The 14850-nt window shown below is 39.1% G+C and overlaps 1 protein-coding gene across 5 annotated transcripts in view; it reads left to right on the top strand.

Annotated features, from left to right (window-relative positions):
* TTN (titin) overlaps positions 1-14850 on the top strand; it is a 283231-nt gene that overhangs the window by 182940 nt on the left and 85441 nt on the right. For all 5 annotated transcript variants that reach the window (XM_060105903.1, XM_060105901.1, XM_060105902.1 and 2 more), the window contains 30 exons: positions 38-304; positions 2207-2304; positions 2988-3156; positions 3253-3519; positions 3626-3892; positions 3985-4263; positions 4355-4763; positions 4868-4992; positions 5095-5361; positions 6140-6409; positions 6502-6804; positions 6896-7198; positions 7448-7635; positions 7726-7840; positions 7947-8231; positions 8329-8480; positions 9176-9323; positions 9635-9812; positions 10107-10228; positions 10322-10609; positions 10717-11013; positions 11140-11326; positions 11799-11914; positions 12007-12306; positions 12420-12719; positions 12809-12914; positions 13004-13200; positions 13284-13589; positions 13688-13966; positions 14522-14821. In XM_060105903.1, coding sequence (XP_059961886.1) covers positions 38-304; positions 2207-2304; positions 2988-3156; positions 3253-3519; positions 3626-3892; positions 3985-4263; positions 4355-4763; positions 4868-4992; positions 5095-5361; positions 6140-6409; positions 6502-6804; positions 6896-7198; positions 7448-7635; positions 7726-7840; positions 7947-8231; positions 8329-8480; positions 9176-9323; positions 9635-9812; positions 10107-10228; positions 10322-10609; positions 10717-11013; positions 11140-11326; positions 11799-11914; positions 12007-12306; positions 12420-12719; positions 12809-12914; positions 13004-13200; positions 13284-13589; positions 13688-13966; positions 14522-14821 — 6888 coding nt within the window. The remainder of the gene's footprint in view (positions 1-37; positions 305-2206; positions 2305-2987; positions 3157-3252; positions 3520-3625; positions 3893-3984; positions 4264-4354; positions 4764-4867; positions 4993-5094; positions 5362-6139; positions 6410-6501; positions 6805-6895; positions 7199-7447; positions 7636-7725; positions 7841-7946; positions 8232-8328; positions 8481-9175; positions 9324-9634; positions 9813-10106; positions 10229-10321; positions 10610-10716; positions 11014-11139; positions 11327-11798; positions 11915-12006; positions 12307-12419; positions 12720-12808; positions 12915-13003; positions 13201-13283; positions 13590-13687; positions 13967-14521; positions 14822-14850) is intronic.

The following is a 14850-nucleotide window of genomic DNA, read 5'->3' as shown; positions in this document are numbered from 1 at the left end:
GGAGAAATACCTTGGCTAATTAGTATGATTCTTTCAGAACCCCCAGTTGAATTCACTAAGCCTCTTGAGGACCAGACGGTCGAAGAGGAAGCCACTGCGGTATTGGAGTGTGAAGTATCCCGAGAAAATGCTAAGGTGAAATGGTTCAAAAATGGGACAGAAATTCTCAAAAGCAAGAAGTATGAAATTGTTGCTGATGGCAGGGTCAGGAAACTTATTATACACGGCTGCACCCCAGAGGATATTAAAACATACACTTGTGATGCTAAGGATTTTAAGACTTCCTGTAACCTGAACGTCGTGCGTAAGTATTCTTCTTACACAGCACTTTTCACTTGCAACTCTTTGATAACAACAACAAAAAAAAACCCACTTTTTGCATGCCCTTCTTGGCCTAACCGCATTTCTTGGCAACTTACAGTATCGATACTGACGTAACATGATATTTTATGTGTTTAAAAAAAAGAGACAGAGGTCCTTCCACTACTACATCTGGTCTGAGAAAGGCAGAGTGATCACTTTTTGCTATGCTTCTCACTGAGTAGTGAGAGATGTGCTCTTTGTCTACATGGGGTAAGCCTACTGCAGGAATATCTCAATACAGATGAGGACAAATTGAATTTTAAAAGACAAGAAGGGTGCCATAAAAAAAAAAGGAGGGCTTCCCTGGTGGCGCAGTGGTTGAGAGTCCGCCTGCCGATGCAGGGGACACGGGTTCGTGCCCCGGTCCGGGAGGATCCCACGTGCCACGGAGCGGCTGGGCCTGTGAGCCACGGCCGCTGAGCCTGCACGTCCGGAGCCTGTGCTCCGCAACGGGAGAGGCCACAACACTGAGAGGCCCGCATACCACAAAAAAAAAAAAAAAAAAAAAATTTAAAAAAAAAAAAAAAGGAAAGGAAAGCAATTGCCACTTGGAAGGAAAATGAATTTTCAGGTATGAGGAACCACTAGAAAATGATCATGAAATTTCAGTCTGAATAGGAGCACACTAGAGGTCTGCTGTAATATGATAAAGCCCATTCACATAATGCTGTCTCTGAGAATAAGAATGGAAAAGAAGATGGAAAGAAGCCTGTATCCTTTGAGTCCTATAAATGAAGAGAGCACTAATGGTTTTTAGCACTACTTCTTCCTCTGGTGGAAAATAAAACGTCTTTTTTCAGAATGCCACATGCTAGCTCATTTTTTTCATTCATTCATTCATTTGTCCAGCAATAATATTTTAGTGTCTTTCTTTTTGTGCAGTATTTGCTGTTGGTTTAGTTGCTTCCCATCTGTCAACAGCTCATAGTGCCTTTGATTGTGTTTCCATGCATCTTGGTCTGTTTTATTCTTTCCACTTTGTGGCTGCTCTGCTTTCGCTTATGACAGAACAGCTTCTTGGGTCTCCTTCTTCCCTTTGTTACCTACTTTATCTCTATTCTAAGAAGGCTCAGCAACAATGAGCATATCTTCAAGCCTATTAGCCAGCACTTGTGTCCCAGAATTTCATTGATCAAGAAAGGGCATCTTGGGAAGGACTCACGAGGAACCCTGAAAGAAGGAAGGGCATGTGGGCAGCTCTCCAATCCTATATATCCACCGACTTAATTCTGGAGATAAATGAAACCAGAGATTAAAAAAAAAAATCACCCTTCCCTTCAAAGCATGTTGTTTTGTCACACTAATAGACTTTATACCTGACTTATACGTGACCTCTTTGAAGCTGACACACACCAAAAAAGCTGAATGTATGTGATTTCAATTGCAAACTCATGTCTCTTAGCCATAGACAAGACTGATTATAGATTTTCAAGCTGCACTGCCATTGAATTCTTCTAATTTCTCAAAGATTATGCTGCCTGCCTTAAATAAGATAATGATTCTTTGCTACTGGTGTTTCCTTTGACGGTATCAACTTTCAACTCTGGAGAGGTATCAATGAAGATTTTTCCTCCAGCTATCATTCAGAACTGAGCTGGCGATAGATAGATAGATAGATAGATAGATAAATAGGAAGAATTAGTTGGACATACATTATGCCACATAATTTTATGAAAACTAAAGAGATATGTAAAATGCAAAGTATCACAACTGAATGGCAGCTCCAAGTGATTTCCAAATCAGCTGTAGCCTGCTAATATGAAAAAGCCTGCAAAAGCACCATAGTGTGTCAGAGTGAATTTCTAGAAACCTCATTCTGAATTCTGATGACCTTCTCTTACAGCTGCTCATGTGGACTTCTTAAGACCACTCACCGATCTTCAAGTAAAAGAAAAAGAAATGGCTCGGTTTGAGTGTGAAATTTCCCGAGAAAATGCCAAGGTCTGTGATTGTGTGGTTGCTAACTTGTGTTTTCTGATCACTTTGTTTACTTTTGGTCTGACCAAAATGAAAAAAACAAAAAAAATGAATCAAACCTCTCTGTAGTCATCTCTTTACTTTTAGATTAACGATTATTACTTTAGTGTGAGAGACATACTTGATTTAATTGTTCTCTTTTTAGTATTACTGTTATTCATTTGCTATTACTTGAAAAACACTGGACTTGCAATCAGGAGATTTAGATATTATTCATTTGAACCATATGAAATTGATGTTTTCTTAGGTTAAAAACAATCAAATAAAAAAACAACAATCAAATATCAGCAATCTCATATGTCTCAACTCAGTACTCCTGGTTGCCATTAACTACCATTGGCAAGTCAACTTTGAGTCCTGGAAAACAAAGGAGTTGGTCTGCATGAAATCCAAGGCCCTCTATGGCTCTAATACATGATCCCGTTATTTTTAATAACTGGTAATAGTATCACAGCTGCTCATTTAATAATTGAAGCAGTTTGTTCTTGTTTTGGGGGGCTTGGTTATATTTACCACTTCGGTTCTTCTTCATAATGTAAAGTCTTACTGACTGCTTTTAGAAAAGCTTAGGATCATAGTTCCTCTTAAGGACACACATGTGAAGGAACAACAGAACTGATAAAGGTATTTATTTATCTTAAATATAGGTTCAGTGGTTTAAAGATGGTGCTGAAATTAAAAAGGGCAAAAAATATGACATCATATCTAAGGGAGCAGTCCGCATTCTTGTCATCAACAAATGTCTAGTGGCTGATGAAGCAGAATATTCCTGTGAAGTAAGGACAGCGCGAACTTCCGGCATGCTGACAGTCCTGGGTAAGAATGAAGTCTTTCTTTGCAGGAGTATATGTGTTGGGAAAAATAAAATTTCCAGTTTAATTCAATGTTTTTTGCTTTTAATTCTTCTTGCAGAAGAAGAAGCTGTCTTTACAAAAAATCTTACCAACATTGAAGTCAGTGAAACAGACACTGTAAAACTGGTTTGTGAGGTCTCCAAGCCCGGAGCAGAAGTAATTTGGTACAAAGGGGATGAAGAGATCATTGAAACAGGAAGATATGAAACACTTACTGTTGGACGAAAGAGAACCCTGATCATTCAGAATGCTCACCTGGAAGACTCTGGCAACTACAACTGCCGACTCCCAAGTTCTCGAACCGATGGCAAAGTCAAAGTTCATGGTATGAAAATTACAGTGAATACTATTGTATTTTAAGAAAATCATACTTGTTGCATGTAAGGTACAAATGCTTAATTTTTCAATATCTTGCAACTTTTTCTTTCCAGAACTTGCTGCTGAATTTATCTCAAAGCCTCAAAACATTGAAATACTTGAAGGAGAAAAGGCTGAGTTTGTCTGCTCTATATCAAAGGAAAGCTTTGCAGTCCAGTGGAAGAGAGACGATAAGACACTTGAATCTGGAGATAAATATGACATAATTGCTGATGGCAAAAAGAGGATCCTAGTTGTGAAAGATGCCACATTACAAGATATGGGCACTTATGTAGTCATGGTTGGGGCTGCCAGAGCAGCAGCTCACTTGACAGTAATTGGTAAGTTTGTTTGTGCTTCTTGGATTTACTTATATTTGCATCTACCACATTAGTACTTCTTCATACTATAAAATCTTGTTGATTGCTTTCAGAAAAACTCAGGATCATAGTTCCTCTGAAGAACACCCATGTGAAGGAACAACAAGAAGCTGTCTTTAACTGTGAGGTCAATACCGAAGGTGCCAAAGCCAAATGGTTCAGAAATGAAGAAGCCATATTTGATAGTTCAAAATACATTATTCTCCATAAAGACCTGGTCTACACCCTCAGAATTAGAGATGCACAATTAGATGATCAAGCCAACTATAATGTGTCTCTGACCAATCACAGAGGTGAAAATGTTAAGAGTGCAGCCAATCTAATCGTAGAAGGTAAGTCACTTATTTGACATTAGAGATTTTAAAAATCAATTTCTATTACGAAAACAATTAAAATCAACACTCTTCTTCTCCTTTCCAACAGAGGAAGACCTTAGGATCACTGAGCCTCTTAAAGATATTGAAACAATGGAGAAGAAATCTGTCACATTCTGGTGCAAGGTGAACCGTCTCAATGTAAGACTGAACTGGACCAAAAACGGAGAAGAGGTGGCTTTTGACAACCGTGTTTTGTACAGAATTGATAAATATAAGCACTCTCTAATCATTAAAGACTGTGGCTTCCCAGATGAAGGTGAATACATTGTCACTGCTGGACAAGATAAATCTGTTGCTGAACTTCTCATCATAGAAGCCCCTACAGAATTTGTGGAACACTTAGAAGACCAGACAGTCACTGAGTTTGACGAAGCTGTCTTCTCCTGCCAGCTCTCCAGAGAGAAAGCAAATGTAAAATGGTACAGAAACGGGAGAGAAATCAAAGAAGGCAAAAAGTACGTGAGAGCTTCTCAGTCTCTATTTCTGTAGCTATATATACAAGTTTGCCAATTTAGTGGTCATTATGCAAGCTAACCAATAATTCAATCTCTTCTTTTAGATACAAATTTGAAAAAGATGGCAGAATACATAGACTCATTATAAAAGACTGCAGGCTGGATGATGAATGTGAATATGCTTGTGGAGTAGAAGACAGGAGGTCTCGAGCTAGACTCTTTGTGGAAGGTACATATTAAGTGAAAGGACGATTTTTAATACTAGTATGTTTTTAAATGTTGTTAATCCCAATACAAACATGTTTGTATTTATTTCACATTTGCTTTTCAGAAATCCCTGTTGAGATCATCAGGCCTCCCCAAGACATCCTTGAAGCCCCTGGTACTGATGTTGTCTTTTTAGCTGAGCTCAACAAAGATAAGGTGGAAGTCCAGTGGCTAAAAAACAACATGATTATTGTCCAGGGTGACAAACACCAGATGATGAGTGAAGGAAAGATACACAGGCTACAGATTTGTGACATTAAGCCCCGTGACCAGGGTGAATACAGATTTATTGCCAAAGACAAAGAAGCCAGAGCTAAGCTTGAACTGGCAGGTAGGTCTCTTTCTTTTATTTTCAAACATCCTCACAATACCACAGATACTGGGTAGGTTTCAGATTTCACAGTTACTTAATGAGAAAATGTTTGTGAGAGCTTTTTATTCCTATTAAGCCTTGTCCACATGTTAACTATTCTAATTCCTCTTACCACCAAGTGTCCTGAGTAAGAGGAAATTGACAGCATTGCTCTTTACATGCGATAACCTTGCACAGCTCCTGGCACGTGGCAGCTGTTCGTTAACTCCTAGAATTAACCTATTGCCCTGAGAGTCTTCCCAGCAAACCCAGACCTAGAGACAGCCCCATACTTTTCTACTTTCCAGATCCCTGTGGGGCCTCTTAGGTCTGTTCTCATCCTGACCCAAGCTTCCAAGACATCCTTAGAGGTTGGCATTTTGAAAGAGCCATTAATGTACCTCTTGTGCATAAGAACAAGTTTATCTAGTTTATCTTGAACTAAGTATGAGGTGCCTATTTTATATAAAAAACAAAAAACCAAAAACATGTTCTGTGCACTATATTCAGGCCTCTGTTATTATTATTGGCAAAGAATGGAGATTTTTGTGGTTTCATATCATACTTAGTCCTCTATTCTTCAGAGTCTGATAATTTGCAAAATAAGCCGTGAGAACTCTAAGTCAGCTAGTGTTCTCTCCTGTAAAGTTACTGCACGTAACCAGTATTTGCTAACAAATGCATAGTAAAGAAGCTGTGGCATAGCTGGACTACAATAAATAACTCAAAAGCATTCACATATTATTTTTCTCACTAGCCGCACCTAAAATCAAGACAGCTGACCAAGACCTGGTGGTTGATGTTGGCCAGCCTCTGACCATGGTGGTGCCCTATGATGCCTACCCCAAAGCAGAAGCTGAGTGGTTTAAAGAAAATGAACCTCTATCTTCAAAAACTGTTGATACTACAGCTGAACAGACTTCTTTCAGAATTTTAGAAGCCAAGAAAGGAGACAAAGGAAGGTATAAAATTGTGCTTCAGAACAAACATGGAAAAGCAGAAGCATTCATCAATTTACAAGTTATTGGTAAGCCCTTGAGTCATTTGACTTTATTGGCAAAGCATAACTAAAAGCGTGATAACACACTAAAAAAAAAAAAATGTATATGTGAATTCCAGATGTTCCTGGGCCAGTACGTAACTTAGAAGTGACAGAAACATTTGATGGTGAAGTGAGCCTCGCTTGGGAAGAACCATTAACTGATGGTGGAAGCAAAATCATAGGTTATGTTGTTGAAAGACGTGACATCAAGAGAAAGACCTGGGTTCTGGCCACTGACCGTGCAGAGAGTTGTGAGTTTACTGTCACTAGACTACAAAAAGGAGGAGTTGAGTACCTATTCCGTGTGAGCGCAAGAAACAGAGTCGGCACTGGTGAACCAGTAGAAACTGACAGTCCTGTAGAAGCAAGGAGTAAATATGGTAAGAAGAAGTTTTTAAGTAAATTGTAAACTAGCTTATCTTTGCTTTTATCCCTGAGATAACCTAAAGCCCATGTTTTCTGGAAATCCAGATGTTCCAGGCCCTCCTTTGAATGTAACGATCACTGATGTGAACAGATTTGGTGTCTCATTGACATGGGAACCACCAGAGTATGATGGAGGTGCCAAGATCACAAACTACGTCATTGAATTAAGGGACAAGACTTCTATCAGATGGGAAACTACCATGACAGTAAGAGCTGAAGACCTGTCTGCAACTGTCACTGATGTGGTGGAAGGACAGGAGTACAGTTTCCGGGTTAGGGCCCAAAACCGAATTGGAGTTGGAAAACCAAGTGCAGCCACACCCTTCATCAAAGTTGCTGATCCAATTGGTGAGTCCATCAAAAAAAGGGAAATAAGTACTCCATTTAATCAAGAAATTAAGCTTATCGATTAAAATAAATCAAATTAAACAGAAGTTAATGAAAAGAACATCAGAAAAATTTGAACAAAATTGTAGAAATCCAGACTGGGCCTGCTTGTATCCAGTGAATATGGGGATGATAGAAATGATTACAGCATTATCTTAATAAGCTGTCACTGAACTAAATGGTATGCTCCAACTCTTTCTTCCAATCCAGAGAGACCAAGTCCTCCTGTGAACCTAAACTCCTCAGATCAGACTCAGTCATCAGTTCAGCTCACATGGGAACCTCCTCTGAAAGATGGAGGAGGCCCAATATTGGGCTATATAATAGAACGATGTGAAGAAGGAAAAGATGATTGGATTCGTTGCAATAAGAAACTTGTCCCTGAACTGACTTATAAGGTAGGGCATGTGTATCTAAAATAAATAGTCAGTAAATGATCATGGACTTAAATGTATATGTATTTTACAAATATTGATTCATAATTTTAGGTTACTGGATTACAAAAAGGAAATAAATATTTATATCGAGTATCTGCAGAAAATGAAGCTGGTGTTTCAGATCCATCTGAAATTCTTGGTCCTCTAACTGCTGATGATGCATTTGGTAAATGGATATTTTATTTTTAGATTTGGGAACAGCACATAGCTACTTTGGGGTACCAGGGATTTAAATACAGTACTGGAAACTCATTAAGTTTTCTTTTTGGTAGTTGAACCAACAATGGATTTAAGTGCATTTAAAGATGGCCTGGAAGTTATTGTGCCAAATCCTATCAAGATCCTGGTTCCAAGTACAGGCTATCCAAGGCCAACTGCTACCTGGTCTTTTGGAGATAAAGTACTAGAAGCAGGAGACCGTGTGAAAATGAAAACCCTATCTGCCTATGCTGAGCTTATCATTTCTCCAAGTGAACGTCCAGACAAGGGCATTTACATGCTGAAGTTAGAAAATCGTGTGAAAGCAATTTCTGGGGAGATTGATGTCAGTGTAATTGGTAAGGAACAAAACTTTTGTGATCTAAGGTGATTTGACAGTATTAACAAATATTGGTTCAAGCTATTAATGACTTCTGACTGCATTTTTTTTTTCAGCTCGCCCAAGTGCACCCAAAGAACTGAAATTCGGTGAGATAACCAAGGACTCAGTACTTTTGACTTGGGAACCACCAGATGATGATGGAGGAAGTCCATTAACCGGATATGTTGTTGAAAAGCGAGAAGTCAGCCGGAAAACATGGACTAAAGTGAGTTTTGAGCAGCAACTACAGAAAAGAGAGTGGAGGAAATCCCGGAATGTCGAGATGCCTTGCAAAGTTTTTATGTTTTTACCTTTACCTTGCTGAAAAAGTACCTAAAACCTTTTAAAATGTATTGATGCTAATGCTTCCTGAGGTAGTTCAACCAAGATTTGGTGTAATTGCCTCATTTTGTGAGCCTTACCAGATTTTCAACTAGGTTTATTAAAAAATAAAACAAAACTTACCTACTCACTTGGTACCTGATAAGTATCCAATATGCTCTTTTAAGCTATAAGCCATTCTAAGGACACTAAGTACTTAACTCCCTGGTGGTCATACTTCTTCTCACTCCACTAGATTACCTTAGTTTGCCTAATCTGCCATTTTCTCTCCTCAGTTTATACCATTACTGTTTTTTACCTTGATTTATCATATTTCTAATAACCAAGCTGGTAGAAAGAATCAACACCTTATTTGTCGACTTTTTAATGTGTACAAACCATGAAGCAGTTCCACCTTACATTAGGCGTCAAATATTATTATGTCTTACTTTGCAATTTTTTCCTTAATATGAAGTTAATGTAATAATAATCCTTAGCATTCAAAACAACTTCCATTTGTAACCCTGCTCATGGTAAAAATATTTTGACTTAGGCAGAGTTTTTGGAAAACAGTTTATTAACTGTATTGCTTTGTCCCAGGTTATAGACTCTGTGACCAACCTAGAATTCACAGTTACTGATCTTGTTCAAGGAAAAGAATATTTATTTAAAGTCTGTGCTCGTAACAAGTGTGGCCCTGGAGAACCTGCATATGTTGATGAACCTGTAAATATGTCAGCTCCTGCAAGTGAGTACATTCTTGATATTTTCTTACCTAGCCTCTTGTTACCTGTTTTTGCTTTTATTTTTATTTATGTATTTATTTATTTATTTGGCCGTGCCACGCAGCTTGTGGGATCTTAGTTCCCCGACCAGGGATCGAACCCATGTCCCCTGCACTGGAAGCACAGAGTCCTAACCACTGTACCACCAGGGAATGCCCACCTGTTCTTTCTTTTAGACCTGGAGTTGAAGTTATGGGGGAAAGACACAGGTTGGCAGTATGGAGATTTCACAGATGGCCTATCTAAGACTGACTCTCTCTTTAAAATGCTATAGCGGTACCTGACCCACCAGAGAATGTTAAGTGGAGAGATCGAACAGCCAAGAGCATCTTCCTAACATGGGATCCACCTAAACATGATGGTGGTTCACGCATCAAAGGATATATAGTTGAAAAATGTCCACGTGGTTCTGATCGATGGGTCGCTTGTGGAGACCCAGTTGCAGAAACAAAGTAAGTTTTTAAATTATTTGGCACAAAAGTAAATATTTACTCTTACTAAAATGGGCTTTCTTTTGGGAAATCTAAATGTTAAGTTTAGAACTTCCTTGGTGTGCCTGTCTGATTTTTAAAAGTGCTGCTGAACTTACCCTTTAATCAAGGTTTTCATTAGTTAAAATGTTGAAGCAATCCAGAATTAAAGGATAGTGTTATACCAGGAGTATGAATTTTGGAAATATTATGAATACTACACAATGGAACAGATTAAATGCATTAAGTAAAATATCCTATTTTGTTTCCTGACAGAATGGAAGTAACAGGTCTTGAAGAAGGCCAGTGGTATGCCTATCGCGTGAAGGCCTTGAATAGGCTAGGAGCTAGCAAACCAAGCAAACCCACAGAAGAAATCCAGGCTGTGGACACACATGGTACTTACTTTTGGTTTTTGCTTTATCAGTCAGACTTTTGACTTTAATTCTGCCCAAACTTGGTAACATCGTAAATAATCTTTTCCAATTCAGAGGCTCCAGAAGTTTTCCTCGACGTGAAGCTCCTTGCGGGTCTCACTGTAAAAGCGGGAACTAAGATTGAACTTCCTGCCACTGTAACTGGCAAACCTGAACCTAAAGTAACCTGGACAAAGGCTGATATGCTTCTGAAGCAGGACAAAAGAATCACCATTGAAAACGTTCCTAAAAAATCCACAGTGACGATCGTGGATAGTAAGAGAAGTGACAGTGGCACATACATTGTCGAGGCCATGAACGTCTGTGGTCGGGCCACTGCTGTGGTAGAAGTGAACGTCTTAGGTAAGGGAGGCTCTCGTTTTAAAAATGGGCAAACTCATTCCAGCTACTTTTGAAAATAAAACATATTAAACAAATGCTTTTCTCTGAGTGTGTAATGTCATCCACAGATAAACCTGGACCCCCAGCTGCTTTAGACATCATGGAAGTGACCAACGAGTCATGTCTTCTCACATGGAACCCACCACGCGATGATGGCGGATCTAAAATCACAAACTATGTCGTGGAGAGAAGAGCGACCGACAGTGATATGTGGCACAAGCTCTCGTCAACTGTCAAGGATACAAAGTTCAAGGCAACCAAATTAACACCCAATAAAGAATACCTCTTCAGAGTTGCTGCAGAAAACATGTACGGTGTTGGTGAGCCAGTTCAGGCCACTCCAATAACGGCCAAATATCAGTTTGGTAAGTTTCTCATTAATCAGGTGGCTAAAAAAAAAAAAAAAAAAAAAAGATACTTGTGTCAAAGTTGGATTTAGGTGTCATATTTATATACAGGACATATAACACATATGATTATCCTGTCTATAGATCCACCTGGACCTCCAACTCGCCTAGAACCTTCTGATATCACTAAGGATGCAGTGACCCTCACATGGTGTGAGCCAGATGATGACGGTGGCAGCCCCATCACGGGTTACTGGGTTGAAAGATTAGATCCTGATACTGATAAATGGGTTAGATGCAATAAGATGCCAATAAAGGATACAACATACAGGTACACCCAAGCTCTCCATCAAGATGTCAAAAAAAGCAGTGTATATAAATTTTCATTCTTTAGCATTCCTTTTGATTATACCTGATTATATATTACTATAAAATTTTAAATTATTTTTACTTATCTTTTCTATTACCACATAATTTCCAAAATGATATAAATTCCATTGAAGGGCACATTTCTTAATTTCTTACCATAAAATATAAACTGTCTGGAAGTTCCAAAGTGTTTGGTCCTCTAGTATATTATGGTAATGATTATTATTATAGATATTATAATTAGATTGGCACATGTGACCAAATCTAAAGTGTGTGACAGTTAAAAGGCAATTTTTAATTTATATTGAAATATTTCAGTTAAATATCCAAACCAGTTTTTCACAATTTAAATAAATTAGCTTCTTCTATGTGAAACAAACAGAGGTTTCTCCTTCTTATTGTGGTATTCAACTCACACTTTGTTCCTAATTCAGAGTGAAAGGTCTCACCAATAAGAAAAAATACAGATTCCGTGTGTTGGCTGAAAATCTTGCTGGACCTGGAAAACCAAGCAGATCAACTGAGCCAATCTTAATAAAGGATCCCATAGGTATTATTCATATATTTTCTGTGATTATTTTGAAGCTTATATTAATTCCTTTTGACAAACCTCAATAATGATTTCATTTCATTGGCTTGCAGATCCTCCATGGCCCCCTGGAAAACCAACCGTGAAAGATGTAGGCAGAACATCATTAATGTTGAATTGGACAAAGCCAGAACACGATGGAGGGGCAAAGATAGATTCTTACGTCATTGAAATGCTAAAGACTGGAACAGAGGACTGGGTCCGAGTGGCCGAAGGGGTTCCCACCACCCAGCATTTGTTCCCAGGGCTCATGGAAGGGCAGGAATACTCATTCCGAGTTAGAGCTGTGAACAAGGCGGGCGAAAGTGAACCCAGCGAACCCAGTGACTCTGTGCTTTGCCGGGAGAAACTTTGTAAGTCACTCTTAATTATTTCATCCCTGCTATCTAATCTCTTAGTGACTACTAGAAAATTTAGTGAAGACTGAATATTGGATAATAAGAAATTGAATTTTTTTTCCCTTCAGATCCCCCATCACCACCTCGCTGGCTTGAAGTTATCAATATTACAAAAAATACAGCAGACCTAAAGTGGACAGTTCCTGAGAAAGATGGAGGGTCGCCCATCACCAACTACATTGTGGAAAAGAGAGATGTGAGGCGGAAAGGCTGGCAAACAGTGGACACAACTGTCAAGGACACCAAGTGCACAGTGACCCCACTGACCGAGGGTTCTTTATACGTGTTCCGAGTTGCTGCAGAAAATGCCATAGGACAGAGTGACTATTGTGAAGTCGAGGACTCCGTCCTGGCCAAAGACACCTTTAGTATGCTAACTTCATCTTTGTGACACCATTTGTAGTGAATTGTCACTTTTCTCCCTGGTTTTTCTAACCACTGAATATTTTGCTTTCAGCCACCCCTGGACCTCCCTACGCTCTGACAGTGGTTGATGTGACGAAAGGACATGTTGACCTGAAGTGGGAACCACCTAAAAATGATGGTGGAAGACCAATACAGAGGTAGAATTTTAATTAACTCATAAAGAAAAATTTACATTCGGCTGAAAATTCTTTATTCATGCCCATGAAATGCTTTGTTATTTCAATAGATATGTCATTGAGAAGAAAGAAAAGTTAGGTACCCGTTGGGTGAAAGCTGCAAAGACCTCAGGACCTGACTGTAACTTTAAAGTAACTGATGTCATTGAAGGAACAGAGGTCCAGTTTCAGGTTCGGGCAGAGAATGAAGCTGGAGTTGGACACCCAAGCGAACCCACGGAAATCCTGAAAATTGAAGATCCAACAAGTAAGTAGTGTTGATTATACGAAGGATATTGTCTAGAGCTTGATGATGAGACTGTGGATGTGAATGTTTCACTCTCTTTTCAGGTCCTCCTTCACCTCCCCTTGACCTGCATGTGACTGATGCTGGGAGAAAGCACATTGCCATTGCTTGGAAGCCTCCAGAGAAAAATGGTGGAAGTCCTATTATAGGATACCATGTTGAAATGTGTCCAGTAGGCACTGAGAAATGGATGCGAGTTAACTCTCGCCCAATAAAAGACTTGAAATTCAAGGTTGAAGAAGGTGTTGTGCCCGACAAGGAGTATGTTCTGAGAGTGAGAGCCGTCAATGCTGTTGGTGTCAGTGAGCCATCTGAAATCTCCGAAAACGTGGTTGCCAAAGACCCAGACTGTAAGAACAGTTTCTTTTTATAATTAATAAAGTAGGCTTTACTCATGCACTGCATTTTGACACACCCTTTTTATCCCCTTTTGGATTATCTCTTACAGGCAAGCCAACAATTGATCTGGAGACTCACGACATTGTCGTCGTTGAAGGTGAAAAATTAAGCATTCCTGTTCCCTTCAGAGCTGTCCCAGTCCCAACCGTTAGCTGGCATAAAGATGGCAAAGAAGTTAAAGCAAGTGATAGATTAACAATGAAGAAGGATCATATCTCTGCACACCTTGAAGTTCTCAAGAGTGTCCATGCAGATGCTGGAGTTTACACCATTACCCTGGAGAATAAGCTCGGCTCAGCAACTGCCTCAATCAATGTCAAAGTCATAGGTAATCATTCTTTGATGAAACACCAGACATTCTTCACCTGTTGGGAAAATTGGTTAACTCTGCAATATTAGTATAAGTGGTTTCATGAGCTGGCCATTTGTAAACTAAATGTCATTTCAGATGATTTCTTCCCATATGAGAAGCAAAGCAATTCTGAAGAGATGAAATTGCTATTTAAACTCTGATTACACTAATTTACTTCTGTTGTAATTATTAGCATGTGAAGTACTAATTTAAATAAAAGATATGGCATACCCAAAGAATGTTTAAATAACCAATATTCATTTATTAATTGTATTTGCATGTTTTCATAAGTGTTCTCAACCAGGAGTGGTAACATTTTCTGCCCCCTTCCCCCCCACACATGGATGGTGTTTCAAAATTTGGGGGGCCATTTTTGCTTGGAACAAAGACTAAGGGGGAAGCTACTGACATTTACTAATTGGGAGCCAAGGATGCAAAATGGCCTGCAATGTCCTACTCAGAGAAAGAGTGTGCTCTTAAGATGCTGACTTTTCAGGTTACAATAATAATTGTCAATTTGATTTCTAATAGGCCTACCTGGACCATGCAAAGATCTTAAAGCAAGTGACGTGACCAAGAGTTCTTGTAAATTAGCCTGGGAACCTCCAGAATATGATGGTGGAAGCCCAATTCTTCATTACGTCCTAGAACGCAGAGAAGCTGGGAGGAGGACGTATATACCAGTCATGTCTGGTGAGAACAAACTGTCTTGGACTGTCAAAGATCTCATACCAAATGGTGAATACTTCTTCCGTGTTAAAGCTGTCAACAAGATTGGTGGAGGCGAATATATTGAACTGAAAAATCCAGTCATTGCTCAAGATCCGAAGCGTAAGTTTAAGCATGAATGTAATAGAGCT

This window comes from Mesoplodon densirostris, chromosome 8 (genome assembly GCF_025265405.1).
Source record: "Mesoplodon densirostris isolate mMesDen1 chromosome 8, mMesDen1 primary haplotype, whole genome shotgun sequence".
Classification (NCBI taxonomy): Eukaryota; Metazoa; Chordata; class Mammalia; order Artiodactyla; family Ziphiidae; genus Mesoplodon; species Mesoplodon densirostris.
Note: the sequence above shows the minus strand (reverse complement) of the source record. Positions and strands in the feature narration are given on the sequence as shown.